Source organism: Vombatus ursinus, unplaced genomic scaffold (assembly GCF_900497805.2).
Source record: "Vombatus ursinus unplaced genomic scaffold, bare-nosed wombat genome assembly UNPS02006779.1, whole genome shotgun sequence".
Taxonomy (NCBI): domain Eukaryota; kingdom Metazoa; phylum Chordata; class Mammalia; order Diprotodontia; family Vombatidae; genus Vombatus; species Vombatus ursinus.
The window spans coordinates 25,256,084-25,277,966 of NW_020946557.1; the positions used below are offsets into that span (position 1 = coordinate 25,256,084).

The 21,883-nt window shown below is 36.6% G+C and overlaps 1 protein-coding gene across 1 annotated transcript in view; it reads right to left on the reverse strand.

Moving 5' to 3' along the window:
* The window catches only part of MOXD1 (monooxygenase DBH like 1), a 43,100-nt gene extending 25,953 nt beyond the window's left edge, over positions 1–17,147 (reverse strand). The window contains exons 1-6 of the mRNA XM_027848651.1: positions 16,987–17,147; positions 16,357–16,459; positions 6,941–7,107; positions 5,429–5,620; positions 3,735–3,779; positions 106–248 (exon numbers count right to left, since the gene is read on the reverse strand). Coding sequence (XP_027704452.1) covers positions 106–248; positions 3,735–3,779; positions 5,429–5,620; positions 6,941–7,107; positions 16,357–16,459; positions 16,987–17,046 — 710 coding nt within the window. The 5' untranslated portion in view covers positions 17,047–17,147. The remainder of the gene's footprint in view (positions 1–105; positions 249–3,734; positions 3,780–5,428; positions 5,621–6,940; positions 7,108–16,356; positions 16,460–16,986) is intronic.
* Positions 17,148–21,883: the final 4,736 nt, after the last annotated feature.

Genomic DNA, 21,883 nt, shown 5'->3' on the forward strand with positions numbered 1-21,883 from the left:
AAGCCAAGAGAATCATAGCTGGATAATGAAGCCAATACAAAAGTTAAGTTCACTTGGAGCCTACAAGGATAAATAACCCATGCCATAGGACCTTGGACTACTTACGTGACTGGCCTGTAGATTTCCTTTACACCAATGAACTGAAGTTGTTCCATAATGTCTGGAATACTTGCACATCGAGTAAGATTGATTCGTGGGTAGTAGAGTAGATATGAGAGGCACATTTCACTTCTGGTGCTTAGTCCACCCTAAAAATGGAGTGATTTCAATCAAAATAGCATTAATAACAGCCATTATCACCTATGGTTGAGAGATGAGTAATACGTGAAGCAATATCCTGGAGTCCCTGCTAACAGTGAGGTATAAGGAATCTCGAAGCTAAAAGACAATAACCTGAGCATGATTTTGGTTTTCTGAATTACCATTCATAATTATCAGGAATAGTGGCTACGTCTATTACAAGGTCAACTTGTATTAATCAACATAGTAACTTTTCTAACCTGTTTGGCCAACCTGACAAGTTTTGTAAATAATTACACCCATCACCTAGATGAACCTATTTCCAATGTAACAGATAACCAATGTGGCTGAATTTTTTTTATTTTATAACTATGAAAATAGAGGGATTTTTTTTGCATCTTTGGGCAACAACACAAAGTTTGAACTCAGTTAAGCTCAGAGAGGGCATGGAAGAATAGTTCCTCACTTCATCCAAGTAGCTTATCCTAACTCTAGCTCTGATCTCAGGATTGGGAATCACATCACCAAGTCTAAGCTAAATTTATCTAGGAAGAAAGGAGAAAAACATGATAGAGCTACCTGTTAAGCTATCTAAATAACTTACAAGTAGTAATGCTACTACTTGTAGCTTTGTAGTGCTACAAAATACAAAAGCACACACTAGAAGCTCATTATTTGTTAAACGAATGAATGATGTATTCCTTCTTTCAAATTTCTTTACATGTTTACTATAATAAATGAAATAAAACTTCTACCTAATTTACTCATATTTGTTCAGAATTTTAATTAGAAAAGACAGAACTTCTTTATTCAATTGTGCACACAAAGTTCTCTAATTTGCATTCTTCTAGTATTACATGTTACTCACTTCATGTGAGGCAGGATAGTAAAATAAATAGGGCACTAGAATTTGACTCAGAAAGACCTGAGTTTAAATTTCATCTTAAACATTTATGAATGACCCTGGTGATGTCACAATGTCTTAGCCTCAGTTTTCACTGCCATATTTCTGCAAATTATGGATGATAATTGTACCTGCCCCCCAAAGCTGGTTGTGAAGATAAAATGAGATCAATCCCTTCCAGCCCTAAGTCTGCAATCCCTATGTAAAGTTAGTTATTATTGCTGCTGTTTTTTGACATGTATAGTGTTAATTTCCTCCAGCAGTGAGTGAGCACATTGGTTGATTAAAAAAACATACAAAAATATGAAATTATATTAATGTTTGTAGGTCTAAACGTGGATGTTTACCCATTAGTTGCCTTTTCTGTCACCCCACTATCATCATTCCTTATATACAATGGGGCTATATCATTCCAAGGACCATTTGCACTTTTGTCTATTTCCTAGATATTCATGGTAAATAGTGAGTCATCACTTAATCATCCTTCCCCTGATGATCCTCACCATGTTGGTGAAGTGGATTCTTAAAGTGCAAGACAGAGGTCGTGGCTAGTCCCATGCTCAAAGGCCTACTAGTGTGCTGACACTGCTTTCAAAAACCCAAGGTCAAGATGCATCATCAGCATAGGACATATTTTAGTAGGCTAGATTCCTTGAAGGATATCTTTGACATTTGCTTAAGTGTCTGCCCTGGATGTGGTAAGATGGATTCCCACCTGCCAAAGGAAGAGATTGGGTTTCTTCAAGTATACATTAAGGTAGCTAGGATGGGTTTGCCTCAAGTGGGGTAGGGGACTAGGGAGAGCTCTGAGGCTTTAAAAAGGACTGTTATATTTTATGTTTAAAACAATATTAGTGCTAAAAGTGTACCTGGAAATAAGGAAGGTACTTTGGGAGGCTGTAGTGAATGGAAAGACAACACTCATTCTAAAAGGCCATTTCCTATTATAAGATTTGTCCTCAATAAGGAAGAACTTTCTTATATTAATTATATTTCTGCTACATAGTAGGATATGGGGCAGCTAGGTGACTTAATGGATAGAGTGCAGGGTCTGGAGTCAGAAAGACCTGAGTTCAAGTCCAGTCTCAGATAATTATTAGCTGTATGACCCTGGGCAAGTTGCTCAACCCTGTTTGCTTCAGTTTCTTCATCTATAAAATGAGCTAGAAATGAAATGGCAACCACTCCAGTATCTTTGCCAAGAAAACTCCGAATGGAGTCATGAAGAGTCAGACACAACTGAACAACAACCACAAATAGTAGGGAGGTGGTAGTGCTGCCAAAAACATTTCACAAGAATAACAGTACAAACTTACATAGTACGTTAAGGTTTACAGAGCATTATTCTCATGATAACCCAGTGAGGCAGGTATTATAATTATCCTCATTTTACAGATGAAGCCACTGAGACCAAGAGAGGCTAAGTGACTTATCTAACTTCATACAACTAGTTAAGTGTGACAGCCACAATTTGAACTCAGGTCTCCAGACTCTAGGTCTAGCATGCTTTCCATTAATCCATACTGCCTCCTAGTCAAGAATTCAGTGATCAAATTATATAAAGTTTTGCTAAAAAGACTGGAAATGAGAAATCATATATATTTTAAATGACAAAAAAGATGTTTTGGTTTCCATTGTGAAGAATGGACCAAACTATTCATAGATATATTAATCTCTCTCTCTCTCTTCCTATTTCTCTCTTTCTCCATCTGTCTGCCTGTCTCTGTCTGTCTCTGTCAATCTCTGTCTGTCTCTCTCTGTCTCTGCCTCTGTCTCTGTCTTCCCCCCCAAAAAAAACCCCAAACGTGGAGAGGTTTATTCTTATTAAGGTAGCTCCCAACTTTTAATGTTTCCAACTCCAGAACTCCCAGAATCCATGTAGTTTAGCCCCCCAGAGGTATAGTTAATTTGCTTTCTCAGACAATCAAGTTATTACTTTCCTTGACTCAATCAAAAAGGTATTCACATCTATAAAGAGATCAGAAGGGGTAAAGGGTTCACATCCCGCCTCTCTTACAAAACAAAACAACAAAAACAAAAAAAAACAAAAAAAAGTGCTATGAATAAATACACTGCCATTGTTACACTGAGTGTATGAGGCCTACATTTGAAATCATTTTCCCTACAAACATTTGTGCCAATCCCTGGGCTCTCAAAATTGGTCCTCTTTAGCAGTTCTCCTGTTAGGCTCAGGATTCTGGAGCCACGAAATAGAAAAAAGGCCACCTCCATACAAGGATTGAACTTATTCTCATTAGCATCCAGGTACTCTAATACACTGAGCTAGTGACCAAAGAGATTTTAGTAATAAAACTTGATATGAAAAATACTTGCAATAGCTTTTTATAAAAAGCTATACTATCAAAGAATTTATCCACATAACGTAATTGCATTTATTGGTTTGAATTTTAATAAAATCTGAAGCATTTTACCTCATTTTCTTGTAGTAGTACACAAGTTCTTACCTTCCCTCTTTCCAAGTGGGAATATTTTGTTCCCTCATTTCTTAGAAAAATAAAGGAAGGTTCATACCTTCTTTTCCAAACAACTCAACGTGATTGAAAGAACTGCTTACCCATGTCATACGTACTCGATCTCTAGTGTTATAGCAGCATTCTGTGATTAAGTTGTCCCCCTAAAACAGAATTAGAAGTGCTCGGAATTGGAATTTTGCGTTGCTTCATTTATCAGATCTGTTATTAATGAAGTCAGGACTTCAAGAGAGTTAGCTGCAGATGCTATAACTTTCTCTATATTTAATATTAATCTTTCAAAAGTCCAGGTGTTGTGCTACAAAATGTTGTATAGGTATAATATAAAGACTGAACTTATTTCAACAGTTCTCATGCTTTGGGTCACAACTTCCATGGGCAGAACTCAAATGCACTGCTAAACATCATGAAAATCCTAATTGGATTAGCAGAGTAGACCATGGATATTTATATGGGATATGTCATGCTATCAAATTGATTAAAATATTTCTATGAAAGCAACTACCAAAAAAGTATAGAATGTATTCCTTTCTAAAATTTCTCTATGACTTTCAGTGTTGCTATGAGTTGGACTATTTATTCATATGATGGATATACACGTATATATGTTGTGTGTGAAAAGATATATTTGAATACGTGAATATATATGCCACATATAATATTTGCATCTGCAAATAAAATGATAGATTAAATTGAGGATGTCCCTCAGTAAGAGATCAATGCACATGCCCAACTCTATCACCAATTACATATATACATACATGCATACAAACATATATGCACACATATACATATGTGACTCACATGGCTCTGACCACATGTCTTTAAATCATTAAGCACAAAGTCATTATATCATAAGATCATAAATGTAAAGCTGGAAGGGACCTTAGAGGCCATCAAGTCCATCATCCTCAATTTATAGAGGAGAAAACTGAGGCTCAGATAAATGAAATGACTTGCCCCAAGTCATACAGATAATACAAATCTAAAGAAAGATTTGAACTTAGGTCTTCCTAACTCCACGTCCGTTACTCAATCCACTACGTCACCTACCAGCCTATGACATCACCATAACAATCATTCTTAGATGACAGCATTTCCATCCTGCTCCAAATTTAATTATTATTTTTTCACCATTTTTGTCTATCTCATGTAAGTGGAATTCATGTTACCCTCTCTTAAGAAGATGCCTAATTGCTTGTCATACAGGATATCAAACCCAAGGATTTCTAAACTTTAAATCAAATAAAGAGGGAAGCAGTCTTTAGGGTATCCAGTACCTAAGACTACTTTTAAAATCTGCACTTATAATTACTACCTGCCACTGCCAGAAGTAGGAGCAGCTGGATGGTGCAGTAGATGCAGCACTGAGCCTGGAGTCAGGAAGACCTGAGTTCAAATCCAGCCTCAGATACTTACTTGATGTGTGACCCTGGGCAAGTCATTTAACCCTATTTGCTTCAGTTTCCTCATCTTTAAATGAGCTGGAGAAGGAAATGGCAAAACACTCCAGTATCTTTGCCAAGAAAACCGCAAATGGGGGCATGAAGAGTTGGACCCACCTGAAGTGACTAAACAACAACAATTGCCAGAAGTAATAGGGAAATCAGTAGATTTCAGAAGACAAATTGAATGTGTCCTATCTGGGCTGGTGAACAATGATGATGGCATCTTATTCTTTTGTAGTTTATAGACTTTTCTGCCAAACTCATTTGACTGGTAGAATCCTTCATAAGAATAAGTCACTGTGATTTCCATACTCTTGTAAGGAAAAGGATAAAGATATTCATACCGGCAAAATGGTTCTTTCTTCCTTTAGATACTGAAACTCCTGGAAATTGAAGTCAAAGTTATCATCATAAGCAAGTAGCTTCAGTTCCTCCCCTTTACGGAAATGGCGCATCCTGATACCTCTGCCAGCAAGATGGGCATGGAGAAGAACAGCAAATACATGAATTCCACTTGGTTTTTCAGCCTCTAGGGCCTGAGAGAGACCCCCCCCAAAAAAAAGAAAACAAAAAACCCTCATCAACATTTTTGAAAACAAAACAAACAAATAAATAAAAACATTCATTGAGAAAATATTTATTCAGTGCCTTCTATTTTCATTGTTCTAGGCGCTAGATGACAAAAATAAGAAAGCTCATGCCCTCGGGGAGCATACATCCTTTTGTAGAAGAACAAGTGGCGGGTTGAAATAGTTTGCAGTAATGGAAGCTTGAACAAACAGTTGGCAGAAAAAGAAAAACTAAGGCAAAAATTAATAAATGTTTGAACAACCACAATGCCATTCTTAATTGAGATTATTCAAGACTATCTTTGCTTTTTCTGCACAAGTAAATTCTAAGTCATAATGTTTATTCAGTTCAATATTTTCCATAATCCATTTAAAAATATGGCCTGAGTTTACAGAGCTTTCATTCAGAAACATCTCTTCAAATTGCTGAATTCTGGGGAAACAACAGTTTTTATCTTATGTTCACTTTTGTCAGCATTATTATTTCCTTCTGGTGAGGAAGGAAGAAGAGAAGAAGGGAATAGAGAGAAGTAGGGCAATTGAGAAACAAGGAAATGGAAAAAGAGAAAGAAAAAGAGAATAGAGGTTCAGGGAAGGTACTAGGCCAGGGATGGGGAACCTGTGGCTTCAAGGCTACATGTGGCCTTCTAGGTCCTTGGGTGCGGCCTTTTGACCAAGTCCAAGATTTATAGAACAAATCCTTTTATTAAGGGCATTTGTTCTGTGAATCTTGGATTCAGTCAAGAAGCCACACCTGAGGACCTAGAGGGCCATATGTGGCCTCAAGATTGCAGGTTCCCCATACTTGCAAGCAGAGAGAGGATTACAAGGAAAGATTAAATAGCAATCTGTCATTGATATTAAGAAAATAAGGGAGAAAACCCAGGACTCTGAATTACTCCTTCCATCCAGAGCTTTCTTTCATAATGTCTGATCTCTCAGTCCTCCAAGATAGAACGAGGAAACACACTTTAGGATTTTAAGACAGAGAAAGGAGCCCAATGTGTTTCTTAAATGCCAAACCAATATTAAAAAGAGATGACTTGTCTTTGCAGTGTGTCCATTGGAAATGGACCCTTAATTTGTAAATAAATTGCACTTAATAATATGTACATGTCCTTAATAATAGGTGTATTCTTAATACTATGCAGCAAACATCTTTAATAATAGCTAAATTCAGAGCTTTTACTTTAATGTTTGCTTCTTGAAAGTTTTACCACATACTTTTCTGAGAATGCTAGTAACGCATAAATTATTTTAACCAACGAAGTCAGACAAGAGACATACCTCTTCAAGACATTCCAGAGTGCAATGACCCTCTGATCTGAACTCAGGCATTCCTGGAGGGATGTTATGGAAGAGACTGACCCAGAGACCTGCTTCAATTATCCCAGCATCGTATTTCCTTAAAATGGTGGTATGAAAGAACCTCAGTCCAGAGCTATCTATCAAGCCTGTAATAAAAGCACATGATAGAAAGTGAGTTTGACCCTTTAAAGAAAAAATAAAAATACCATTACTCTCTAGTCTATTAGGTTGGGTTCATTAGTTTTCTGCAATGAAAACTCTGAAATGAAGGAATCAAGTTGGCAATACATGAAAGCACTGTAAGAATTGAAAAGCCTGAATTAAAAGGTGTGGAGAGCTAGACAAACTATTCTGCTCCTCACACTACCTCAACCACTGTCAAATTTCACAGTAAATTATGGAAAAATCTGAGTCACCTACCTGGTATGCCACAATCCTCTAATATGAAGAACAAATATTAAATTAAAGGTCAAGTACCAAGACTAATTCAAAGAAGGAATTGCTTAATTTTGAACTGAGACACAATTGTTTCAAAATAAGAATAAATAACTCTTGCTCTGTGACTGATTTGTTAATTATAAAAAGAAAAAAAAACTATCCAATGTGGTTTTAATTCCAACTCCCTTTTTGGCTCATTGTCAATCTATGACCCTCTGACATCTCACAAGCTATCATGATGAAATCCATTGATTCTTCAAGTGTGGAGGCTGATCTCATAAAGTATCTACATGTGGCTGTTTATGAAATTGTCTAAAGTCTAAAATGATTGTAAATAGTGCCCAAAGGACTCTATTAAATATTTTGAAATAATATGTGTTTTGTCTAATTCAATAAAAATAGTTTAATGGGAATTCTTTAAAAATGAGCAATGGGGTGTTCTGTTTAATTAAATGTTCTGGTTAACTGTGGTTTAACAAAAAAAAAAACATTTCTGGCCTTCATTAGTTGTTGAAAGGCCTTCCTAAATGTTAGTCTTCTTTCCTGCTTTGGTGAGAACAGTATACTGAATATAATATACTCTTTCTCTTTTATGACAGGATTTTTTAGTGCCTCATCATGAAAATCAATTCCAGAGGGAAAAGTATAGAGCTTTCTGTACTAACTCTTGAATGTACTTATACTATAGTTACTTTGGAATTATCTACTAGTGTTTTCAAAATTACTTAATCACTGGTACGAGCTTATATATTTGTACTTTGTTTCTTTCCCTTATATCCATTGATCCAATTTTGCTCCCCCCCAAATGTATGACTCATTTTAAACATTCTTTTATTCTTGAATTTTGAGTTCCAAATTATCTCCCTCCCACCCCTTCTCATTGCCACTGAGAAACCAAATAATATATCAGTTATACATGTGAAATCGTGCAAAACATGTTTCCTTGTTAGTCATATTTAAAAAAAAGAAAAAGAAAGAAAGTAAGAAAATAATACTTCAATTTACACTCAGAGTTCATCAGTTCTCTCTCTAGATGTGGATAGCATTTTTCAACAAGAGTCCTTTGGAACTGTCTTGGATCATTGTATTAATGAGAGTAGCCATGTCCTTCACAGTTGATCATCATAACAACATTGCTGGTACTGTACCCGATGATTTCCCAGTTTGGCTTACACCACTTTGTATCAATTCATATAGATCTTGCTATGTTTTTTTCTGAAACCACCCCACCTTGTCATTTCTTATAGAATAATAGTGCTCCATCACAATTATATTGCACAACTTGTTCAGCCATTCCCCATCTGATGAACCTTCCCTCAATTTCCAATTATTTGCCACCACAAAAAGAGCTGCTATAAATATTTTTGTATATATAGTTCCTTTTCCTTTTTCTTTGATCTCTTTAGGATACAGACCTAGTAGTGTTATTTCTGGGTCAAAGGCTATGTACAGTTTTATAGCCCTTTGGGCATAGTTTCAAATTGTTTTTCAGAATGGACCAGTTCACAACTCCACCAACAGTTCATTAATGAACCTAGTTTCCCCATCCCCTCCAGCCTTTGTCATTTCTGAAGGTGTGAGGCAGTAGTCAGAGTTGTTTTAATTTGAATTTCTCTAATCAGTGGTGATTTAGAGAACTTTTATATGACTATAAATACTTTGGATTTCTACTTAGGAAAATTGCCTATTCATATCCTTTGATGATTTATCAACTGGGAATCGGCTCTTATTTTTATAAATTTGACTTAGTTCAATATTACTTATAGCAAAATGTAGTCTCGCTGATCATCTCTTTTAATCAAGTCTATTTTTGCTTTTGCTTTATCTGAAATCATAATTGCTATTCCTACCTTTTTTACTTCAGCTGAAGTATAATAGATTCTGCTCCAGCCCTGTATTTTAACCCTACATGTGTCTTCTTGTTCCAAGTGTGTCTCTTGTTCACAGCTTATTGTTGGATTCTGGTTTCTAATCAGTCTGCTATCTGCTTCCATTTATGGCTGAACTTATCCACATTCACATTCACAGTCATGATTAATAACTGTGCATTTCTCTCCATCTCATTATCTTTTGTTTCTTCTTTTTTTTTGTTTCATTTTGTCCCTTCTCAAAAGACTATTTTGATTTTAACCACTGCTTTCCTTAATCTGCCCTCTTTTTGATCATTACCCCCTTTTCTCTTATCCCCTTTTCCTCCTATTTCCTGATTGGATATGTTACATTTCTATACACAGTTAGGAATGATTCCTGCCCCCCCCAAAAAAACCTCACTCTCAGAATTATTTAAAAAAACATATATATATATATGTGTGTGTGTATGTATATATGCATATATATATATATATACATACTGTTTTTTGAAATAATTCTGAGAGTGAGGTTTAAGCACAGTCTGCATACTTCCTTGTGCATCTCTTTCCCTTCCCCCTTCTCTTAGTGCATCCCTGTTTCTTTCCCCTTAATTTTTTTTGGGGGAATCATTCCAATATTATCATCTCCCATCTGTACCCTCTGCCTATGTAAACTCCTTTGATTTCCCTAATAATGATAAAGTTCTTAGGAATTACACGTATCATCTTCCTATATAGGAATATAAACAGTTTAACTTTATTGAGTCCTTTGTGACTACTCCTTCATGTTTATCTTTTTTATGCTTCTCTTGTGTTTGAATGTCAGATTTTCTATTTAGCTTTGTTTTTTTTTAATCAGGAATGCTTGAAAGTCCTCTATTTCATTAAATATTCATTTTTCCCCTGAAGGAAAGAAAAAAAGCTCAGTTTTGCTGGGTAGGTGATTCTTGGTTTTCATTCTAGTTATTTTGCCTTCTGGAAAGTGATATTCCAAGTCTTCCACTTTTTTAATGTGGAAGCATCTAAATCTTACATGATCCTGACTGTGCCTCCACAATATTTGAATTGTGTCTTTCTGGATGCTTGAAGTATTTTTCCTTTGATGTGGGAGTTCTGAAATTTGGCTATAATATTCCTTGGAATTTTCATTTTGGATCTCTTTTAGGAGGTGATCCAGGGGAATCTTTCAATGCTATTTTACTCTCTGGATCGAAGGTATTGGAGCAGTTTTCTTCAATTATTTTTTGAAATATAAAGTCTAGGCTCTTTCTTTGATAATGGCTTTCAGATAGTTCAATAATTCTTCAATTATCTCTCTTTGATCTATTTTCCAGGTCAGTTGCTTTCCAATGACATATTTCACATTTTCTTCTATATTTATTTTTCATTTTTGTGACTTTGTTTTTATTGTTTCTTGTTGTTTTGTGGAGTCATTAGATTATACTTGCCCAATTCTAATTTTTAAGGATATATTTTCTTCAGTGAGATTTTGTATTCAGTGACACTTTTTTTCCATTTGGCCTATTCTGCTTATTAAGGACTTCTTCAGTGAATTTTTGTGCCTCTTTTAACATTAGGCCAATTCTGTTTTTCTTTTTTTAAGGTGTTATTTACATCAGTATTTTTTGTGTCTCTTTTACTAAGCTGTTAATTCTCCTTTCATAATTTTCTTGAATCACACTCATTTCTTTTCTGAATTTTTCCTCTATCATCCATCTCTTTCATTAACTCTTCCAGGAATTATTACTGGTCTTGAGTCCAATTAGCATTTTTCTTTGAGACTTTTTTGTAGCTATTTTCATATTGTTGTCTTTTGAGTTAATGTTTTAATCTTCCTTGCCATGGTAGTAGTTTATTATAGTAAAATTATTTGTTGTTATTTGCTCATTTTTCCAGCCTATTTATTGACTTTGAACTTCATGGTAAAGTTGGGCTCTGCTCACCTGAGGGCGGGAAGGAACCTTCCCCAGATTCAAGTATTTTGTACCACTATTTTCATAGATTGTTCTGGAATTCTGGTAGATTTTGGTGCTTCCAAGGTGGTGTGATACTGGGAGGGGTCACTGCTCTCCTGGTCTGTGCTCTGGTCTTTACCAAGGAAATGTACCTAGTCCTCTGCAGCTGCACACACTAGTGCTCCTCTCTCCTTTGGTACAATGACCAGGGTCCCTGCTCACTTGTGACTGACCTCACTAATGCTCCTCTCCACCCTAGAACTTTGACCTAGAGCTGCATATGGACAATAGAGTTGCCAACCTCACCATCTCTGAGCTGAGAGCTCCCAAAGCTGCTGCTAGAGCTTCTGTGACCACTGCTGCCTCATCACATGCATGAGGTCCAGACCTGTACCAGACCTCTATGTCAGTGTTAGAGACTTCTCCTTCCTACCTCTTAAGTTTTCTTAGGCTGGAAAAAATCTTATCTTGATTTTTTGTTGTCTCTGCCACTCCAAAATTTGATTTGGAGTGACATTTGAAAGTTGTTTGGAGGAGAATGTTGGGAGAGTTCAGCTGGGTGACTGCCCTTAATCCACAATCTTGCAATCTAATTATTCTTGAAAACAATTTAGTGACTAAAAAGCCCCTAAAAATTGTACATGCCTTTTGATGCAGCCATACCATTACTAGGCATATACTCCCAAGGAGATCAAAGACAGAAAGAAAGGGTATATACATACAGACACAAAGACATATATACATACATACATACACACATATACACACACAGTTTTTATTATGGCAAAGTAGATACCCATCAATATTGAATTGGCTAAAATTATGATAAATGAATAGAACAGAATATTATTACACTATAAGAAATGGCTAATGTGAAGAATTCTGAGAAACTTTGTAAAATTTATGTGAACTAATCAATAAATCAATCAAACAACTATTTATTAAGTACTTATAGAAATTCAAGCTCTCAATAGCCATATGAAAAACTGCTCCAAATCACTAACAATTCAAGAAAGGAAAATCAAAGCAACTCTGAGGTTCTATCTCACCCCCATCAGATTTGTAAAGATGAAGAAAATGACAAATGTTAATGGGTGTGCAGGAAAATAGACACACTAACACTCAATTAGAACTATGAATTAGTCTAGCCATTCTGGAAAGCAATTTGGAACTATGCCACCAGACTTCCTAACCCATGCATACCCTTCAACCTAGCAATAGTAGTACTAGGCTTATACCCCAAAGAGATCCAAGAAAGAGGATAATGTACAAAACTATTTATGACAGTTCTTTTTTTGTGTGGTGGCAATGACTGGAAACTAAAGGGAGGGGTGTCAATTGAGGGATGTTTGAAAAAATTCTGGTATTATATGAATGTAATGATAATACTATTGGGCTATAAGAAATGACAAAAAGTCATGATTTCAAAAGAATGTGGGAATACTTGTATGAACTGATACAGATTGGAGTGAATAGAACCTAGAGAACAATTCATTAAATAACAACAATATTGCAAAGACAAATAAACTGGAAAGATTCAAGAACTCTGGTCAATGCAATAGCTTTCCTTTGTAGGCTGTACCTTTCTACAGAGTAATTTTGGCTCATTGATTTCTAATTAAAACTTCTTCAGTTTGTGAATTTTAAACAAATACACCTTTTATTTGAGCTTTATTATCTCACCTCTAAGGGATCTCCTTCCCTGTCATTTAAGACAGCCCTCCTGGTAATTGACTACAAGGAGAGTTTATAATCTGCATCAGTAGTAGAAGATAAGATAGTTCTAAAGGAAAACCTGAACTGCTCCAAAGTAACTGACTGGAAAGGTTAAACTAAATTCCAAAGAGGAAGAAAATACTCCCAACCCATCTTTTCCCTTTAGCTGTGTTGAGCTGTCATGTCTCTTTACTCTTTAAATGAAGGTTAAATTTTTGAGCTTTCTAGAGGACCAGTGAAGAAGCATGTTACCCATCTTCTGACAGAAAGATGATAGACTCAACAGTTAGCCAACAATAGATGTACATTAATATAAAGCTTTCAGTTTTGTAAAACTCTTTAATATGCTATCTCATTTGATTCTTATTATGTCTTAAGTCTTAGCTGTTTTCCTATCTTCAATAAACCTTTCCCTATCCTCTTTAATGCTAGTGCCTTCCTTGTGAGATTATCTTTAATTTGTCCTGTATATATTTTGTTTGTATATAGTTGGCATGTTGTCTCCCCATTAGATTATTTGTACATAGAGATAGACAGGCCCTTGGAATCTTACTGGCAAATCCTTACTGGAAAAATCAGTCAGTTTAGTTTGCGAACAGTTCTTATCAGCTGTGGTTCTGGTAATTGACCACTCTAGACCTTCCCTACACTCTTTTCTGTTACCTACAATCTGCCAAAAATGAATAGAATTACCATCAGAGATCCACATTCTTCTGAAGACAGAGAAGAAAAAAATCTCTCCTGAACCAGTTTTCACAACATTTCTCTGAGAAACACATAGTGATACACAAGGGAAGGTTTAAGCAGACCAGCAGCCATCATAGGGGTAGAATTCCAAAGTATATTACTTTTTGCACAAACTGCTTGACCCTATTCACATACAGAGCCACCACTCTATATAAAATTCTTAGGGGAAAAAATGGTAAGAGGTCAGTTAGTCAGAATCATTGCAATAAGGTGACCCTAATGTTGAGTTATTTGGTATCAGATTTAGGGCAAGGAATGTGGCTAATCAGAGGGCACAGTTACAGCTGTGCTATAATGGAGGCTGCTTTCCACAGCTGCATCCCCAGAACTCAGAGCCCCCTATTTGGGGAGGGGAGCTGCAGACACACAGCAGCTGTGAAGGCTCCAAGCCACGGACAGTTCAAATCCCTAGAAAAATACATTTAAAAAGATAAAATGGCAATCTCCCCAAATATTAGTAAAATGATGAATGTCTAAAAATTAACAAAACTAAAAAAAATCTGAGTTCTTTCTTCACCTAAACTGATAAAAAGTTCATATTCCACTTTTTTGTTGAATCTTTAAAAAAAAATTATTTATTTTTAGCTTTTAACAATCACTTCCATAAGCTTTTGAGTTTTAAATTTTCTCCCCCTCCTTCCCTACCTCCCTTTCCAAGATGATGTGCAATCTGATATAGGTTCTACATATACATTACTATTAAACATATTTTCACATTAGTCATGTTGGAAAGAAGAATTAGAACCAATAGGAGGAACCACAAGAAAGAAGAAACAAAACAAAACAGAAGGGAAAAAAGAGCAAATAGTATGCTTCGATCTGCATTCAAACTCCATAGTTCTTTCTCTGGATGTGGATAGCATTTTCCATCATTAGACTTTAGGAGATGTCTTAGATCCTTGCATTGCTGAGAAGAGCTGTCTATCACAGTTAGTCATCGCACAGTGTGGCTTTTAATATGTACGATATTCTCCTGGTTCTGCTCACTTCACTCAGCATCAGTCCATACAAGTCTTTCCAGGTTTTTCTGAAGTCTGCTTGATCATCATTTCTTATAGCACAGTAGTATTCCATTACATTCATATGCCACAATTTGTTCAGCCATTCCCCAATTGATAGGCATCCCCTCAATTTCCAATTCTTTACCACCACAGAAAGAGCTGCTATAAATATTTTTGTGCATGTGGGTCCTTTTCTCATTTTTATGATCTCTTTGGGATACAGCCCTAAAAGTTCTATTGATAGGTCAAAGGGTATGCACATTTTTATAGCCCTTTGGGCATAGTTCCAAATTGCTCTTCAAAATGGTTGGATCAGTTCACAACTTCACCAATAATGCAATAATCCAATTTTCCCACATCTTCTCCAACATTTATCATTTTCCTGTTTTGTCATGTTAGCTAGTCTGATAGGTGTGGTCTGGTACCTTCATTGATTCTTAATGGTAAAATGGATATGGCAAAGAAAATAAAGAAAGTAGCATAAACCCCTAGATTCAAAATATTCTATCAGGTAATAGGGGAAGAATTCATTTATATCAAATTGCTAATTTGCATAGTACTTATACTGTTTATGAAGAATTGTTCCAATGAGCAAAAGATGATATCTATGAAAGTTCTTTGGAAAGTTAAAAGTCTTATATAAATGTAATATATGATGTGTGCCAATGTTAAGTAGCAAAATTAATATTATTGTTCCTCCCACTATTGTATTTTGCTTAAAGGGAAACATTATTCCTATAATGTATTGACAGTATGATTTTTAAAACAGTTTTTACTATTTTAGGGAAGTTTTGTTTTTAAATTTCTCAGGTTCATTTTGGGAGAGAACCTACGGAGGATGCAGAATAGATTCAGTATGAAAAAGCAAGCAGAACAAATAGCTATAGCAGATTTTTAATTGGCATTCTTTTCAGGGCACTGCATCTTTATATCTTTTTTGTTTAAAGTTGAAGGTAATATAATGTGTTTTCCCCTTTTTTTTTCAGTTAGCCTTATGATTCAAAAACAAAACTCTCTTTGTACCTCATTATCCTTGATGGATTTCATAAGTAAACTAAGTGATTAAAGATAGTCTTTTGTTGTTCAGTCATGTCAACTCTTCATGACTCCATTTGGGGATTTCTTAGCACAGATACTGGAGGGGTTTGTCATTTCCTTCTCTTTCTTATTTTACAGATAAGGAACTGAGACAAACAGGGTTGAGTGACTTACCCAGGGTCACACAGCAAGTAAAGTATCTGAAACCAGATTTTAAGTCAGGAAGATGAGGCTTCTTGGCTCTAGGCCCTGTACTCTATCCGCTACACCACCTAGCTGCCCCAAAGATAGTCTTCCTAGATCTTAAAGGCAACCTTTATGATTTTTGCCCCGTGTGACAAAATAACATGCTAGATGATACAAATACTTCCACTTTACAATGTTAAATAAATGGTACTTTGTATATTTACTTCATTTTCTAGAACAAGGGTGCCTCAAAGACTTATACAGTATGCTACAAAGCATAACTTGTGATATTCTATACCACAACTGAACTGAATCTAGAGATTCAAATCAATTCCACAAAATTCTCCTGTAAGCAAAGTACTGTTCTTTTGTCTGAGTTCCTAGTGAGTGACTTTGGAAGATTCATAAAATATCATTTTTATAAATATAAAGTAGAAAAGATATATATTAAAAAGGAAACTCACCTTCCTGATATGTTGGGTTATCATAATGAACTTCCAGAAGAACGTAGTTAGGGTCTAATGGTGTACCCAGGGACAAGCCAACATGAGGAGGATATGAAAATCCCTAAGAATTGAGATTTATGTAAATCACTATAATATGATCCCTACTGAAAGCTTTAATTTTAATCTACAAACTTTCAATTTTCAAAGAAATTCCAGAATTACCAAATATTTAAAACCATAAAAACAAAATTAAATGGCTTGGTAAAATAATTATTTCCTATGAGGAAAGGAGAGAAGAAAGCCATTTTTCTTTATTTGTTTGCTTTAGGGGTGAAGGTCAGGGACCATTATTTCATTGATGTAGGCAATTCTGAGTGAGGAAACTCCTACCAAGTCAGATCAGCAACTATTCTGCTACTTGAAGTCTTAGAGAATTGCCTGGGAGAAATGAGAGGTTAAGTAATTTGTCTAATGTAACACAGCTTCTATGAGGAATAGGTAGGATATATCCTGGTCTTCCTGACACCAAGACCCAGATCTGGATTCTCAAAGCCAAATGGGCCAAGCATGTTAGAGACAGCATTTAGAGATACAGAAAGTGTTTACACATTGATGACAAATTGTAGGCTTTTTAACTATTAATCCTACCTCACCACCAATGGCCCAAGCAAAGACCACAGTCTCACAGGTCAGGAAAGCATCTGGCATGTTGGGGTGATAGCATTCATGGCCATAATCCAAAACACTCTCATTAAAATTGTTACTGCAGTGGTAGAGGAGAATGTGGTGTATTAGGCTCTCATGGCCTTTCTGTATTACTGGTTCAACCTGTAGAAAAGGAAAATGGGACTGTGAAATGGAATCATTTTAATAAAACATGAGCAAATGGTATATTCAAAGTATACAGACATTGTGACTAACTTGTCTCAAGCAATATTATATTGAACTATAATTTGTGGGATAGTGAAATGAGCATTGGATTTAGACTGAGGAGACCTGGTTTCATGTCTAGTATGTTTCCTTTGTGTGACAATGGGAAATCTGAGATCCAGTGTCTTCATTTTTAAAATAAAGATAATGACATTTGTAACTCTGATCCCCACAAGTTTGTTGTAAGAAGAGTGCCTTTTAAACTTTGAAATGCTAAAGAAATGTGACTTACTATTTGCTTTACAAGGAATTTGGTATGGGGTATGATGATGATGATGATAATGACACAATGATGATAACTGTTCATGCTAGAATGTAGACTTAACTTTTTTTTTTGGTTTGCTTTTCTCAAGCACTAATAGTATCCCTATGACTTAACAAGTTGCAGTTCTAAGATTAGTAGCATTTGAATAAAATCCAGAAAGGAAGAATCAGGTGGAAAAAATGGTCTTAAATGCCATTTAACATGCCCACTATGGTCTATTATTGTCAAGTGTTAAGGGATTGATCTGTATGTCAGAGGATTAAATATGTAGCTTTTAGTTCAAATCTGCTGAACATGTCATTACTACTCAGACCCTTCACCTCATGTACTCTATGTCCTGGCCCCAGAGCATGATAGGGTCTGACTTGTGAATCACATTCAGATACCTATGGGAAACATTGACATACCATACTTACTTTTCCAGGGCTCTGCAATAATGAAAATAGATAAGAAGCATAAAGTGGGAAAAAGAACGCCTCAGACCACCATAATTGATCCATTGTGTACCTGTATTAGATTCTGGTACTTATGCTAAGAAAAACAGATGCATGCTTATAAGTGGAATTTTAACATATAAAAGATGCTTAGCAGCAAGCCAACAGGGTTTCCCAGTTTTTAAAGGATTTCTTTTTGCATAGGACTCAACAAGGACAAAAAGAGGATGTAGAACAAAATGCGTGTGGTTATATCTCTGACTTGAGTCAAGAGACTGAGTTTTACTTTAGATTGTTTATCCAATTGTTATTCTCCAAATTACTCTCTAGCTTGCCCAGAAATAAACATTTTGACAGCTAACTTTATAAAATCACATTTGCCCAAAGGCTTTCATTCATGTATATGTTGTTGGTTGGTTCTTATTCTTTGTTCTTAAAGAAGACAAAAATGACCTCACTATGTTGGAGTCAAGGTAGAGTGTGTTTAACAGTGGTTGATCAGACCAATACAAGCCTGGAATGTTCTGCTGCAGGTCGGGCACAAATAGTCCATATGAACATTTGGAGTAATAATGTCTCTAAATGTGTGCATCTCATGTTTCTTTTGAGCTGCTGAAATTCTGCTTTGCTCAGAGAAGAGAGTTGAAGTAGGTACACCAAGTTAGCAACAAACTGTTCCTACATGGAGGGATACTCTAATCTCTTATCATTAAGTCTTCTGGTAGTCATCTTGCCTTGGGGCCCCTGCTTTTGTTGAATGCAAATATTTAGCTTGGAAAGGATAAGTCTATGATCAGTCCAGCACTCTGTGCCACACATTGCCTTTGTCACATCTCATATTTGTCTCTTCTCCTCATAATGATATAGTCTATTAAATGCCAACGTTTGCTGCAAATATGCATTAACAAAGTTTTATTGTATTTAAGTAAATGGAAGACAATATTGGTGATGAGAAGGTTATGAGATGCACAAGTCTTCAATAGTAAGTGATTATTACTGTTGTTGTTTCCCATTCTTCCCTAGGACTCCTTGCCATGTATGGTAGTCTATGTCTTCTCTTGAATTAAAGTCACTCAGAATTATAAGCTTGTCCTCTTTCAGCACATTGATGATGAGAGTCTCCAGGTCATAAAATTCATTAATTTTTTCTTTGACTTCATTAGGGTTCGTCATGGTGGCAGCATATGCACTGATGGTGGTGGAATGGTGCTTTCCTGCAAGTAGCAATAGCATTGTGATAAGCCTAACATTAACTCCTTTTTGTAGGCACACAAGCATGCTGACTAGATTAGTTTTTGATCGCAAAACCTACACCAGCTTCACAGTGCTCCCCTTTACTGCAGTCACTCCAGAAAAACGTGCATCCAGCTTCAACTTCAGCAGCTGGTCTTCATTTGCCAGGCTTCTTTTTTTTCAATCAGCACTCCTATTTGGATGCAATACCTGCTAAGTTCTCTTGCAGCAAGAGCCAATCTGTTTTTCAGGTCTACTGGATTTCATTTTGTTCATAAGCGTGCTTACATTCCATGTACCGATAGTTAGTGAAATCATCTTTGCAGAAGTTTTTGTACATTTTTTTGCTTGCATTTTGACCACAGGATGAAATCCCTGCTTGCCGTGGTAAGGGTTGGGTAAAACAGACAATTTTTAGGGCACCTTTTCTAGCCCCTTCCTCACACCAGGAAGTGAATAGTGCAGTCCTTAAAAGGCTATCCAAATACCCAGGGGGCTGCCGAATTGCACGGCTGCTTCCAGTGAGAAGATGATTCTATAGCCTGGGCTGCTTGTATGCAGGGTTGACCTGCTGCTTTATCACTTGCCTATTGCCACAGGACTTTGAGATAGGTGAAAATGGCAAAATGTTATGGGCAATGTTTTGATTAGTGCATAAATTGGATGCAACTGAGGCAGTTAGGTGAAGTCATTGACCTTACTCTCTTCCAGAATCATCAACACACACACACACAAACACACACACACACATACACTTTTTTACACTTATGTTATCATTTATGTTTGGAACCTTGAAGTCAGAGGTCATTTTTTATCATGACTCATAAGAGGAAACATAGTGAAGTGGATAAAAGGACTCGGGTTTAGAAAGACCTGGGTTCAAGTATTGCCCCTGATACAAAATACCTCTTTGACCACAGTAAGTCACCCAATCTTTTCAATATTCTTGTTGTTTTTCCAGTCATTTTCAGTCATATCTGACTCATCTGACTCATCACCATTTCAGGTCATCTTGGAAAAGATACTAGAGTGGTTTACCATTCCTTCTCCAGCTTATTTTATAGATGAGAAAATTGAGGCAAACAGAGTTAAGTGACTTCCCAGTCTCACAGCTAGGAAGTATCTAAGGTCAGATTAAAACTTAGGAAGATGAGTCTCCCTGACTCCAGGCCCAGCACTCTATCCACTGCACCACCTAGTTGTCTCTTCAATTCTCTGGGCAGCTCTAAAAGACTGGATAGTTATAGATGTAGTGTAAACATGCTTTGGTGGAAAGAGTTTTGACAACATAAGTCCTTATATAAAAACCTCAAGTCTGGAACAAATTTGGGGTAGAAGAGGGAAGAATCACAGTTCCTGAGGGCTCATAATCCATAGAATAGAAACAATGGGGGAAAATGCCGCAATTTATAAACAAATCCTTGGAAGCTTAATACTAATTTAAAGGAGAACAGGAAAAGCATTTTGTAGGAGACCAAAATGTAGGAAAAGAAAAGGCATTGGGAGAAAGAAATGGGACTGTCTTCAGGGCAAAAAGTAAGTACTTTTTTATGGTAAAAACTATATACTAAGACAGTTATTAAGAGATGATTACACTGTAGAGTAAAAAAGGGAAATTAAAGTACCTAGTAGTTAGACTCCTAGAGTGTGAGGACATATTAATTACGGATATTAAATCATAATAACTAATATTATTCCCTATGTCTATAACAATTTTACATTTATTTTACATTTATTACCTCATTTGATCATCATTACCATCCCTACCATCTTGTCTGCCACTGGATCTCAAAGATGATTTCATCAGAATGCTTTTACTCAGTTACAAAAAGTAGTCATTGGAGACTTCCACTTCTGGGATCCAAGATGGTGGAGTAAAAAGGTAGTTACTCTCACCCTCCCCTATCAACCTCTGAAAACCCAGAAAATATCACCCCAGAAAAAAACCCTGGAACAGCTGAACCAGAAGAAAGACAGGGTACAGCAGTGCAGTAGCCCAGGTAGCTAGAGGCATTAATGGGAAAGGCCCCTCTTACCCTGGAGGAAGGGGAACAGTACGAAACAGGAGTCACCCAGCCAGCTAGTGGAAAGACCCACTTTAGCACACCAGGAGGAGATTCTGGTGCCTCAGCATTCTACAGCAAACGGGTCTCCCAGTGCCTCAGCAAAAATAAGGGAAGCAGAACTACAAAGGGCCCCAGGCAGATAAGCACCCAGCAGCATTCATCTGAAAGGAGCTGAAGAAAGCAACCTAGAGGTGCCCAAAAGTTCCAGCCTTGTTGATTCCAGCCCAACACCAGGTAAGCTGTCAGAACTCTACAGCCTCCAACTGCCAACCAGGAGGAGATCCAGAAGCCCGGGTGGTCCAGCAGGCAAACACCAACAGCTGTACCTCCGAGTGCCTCAGTGAGGGTGGGGTAACTGGTGGAAACCAGCTCAGAAAACCACCAGGTACCTCGGCATTCTACAGAAAAGAAGTCTCTCAGTGCCTCAACAGAAATAAGGGAGGCAGCACTGCAAGGGGCCCCAGAGAGATAAACACCTGGCAGCACTTATCTAAAAGGAGCTAAACAAAGCTAAAGGAAAAGAAAAGCAGGCAACCTAGATTTTCCTGAAAGCCCAGCCTTGCTGATTCCAACCCAACTCCAGATAAGCTGGCAGAACCCTACAGCCTCCAATTGCC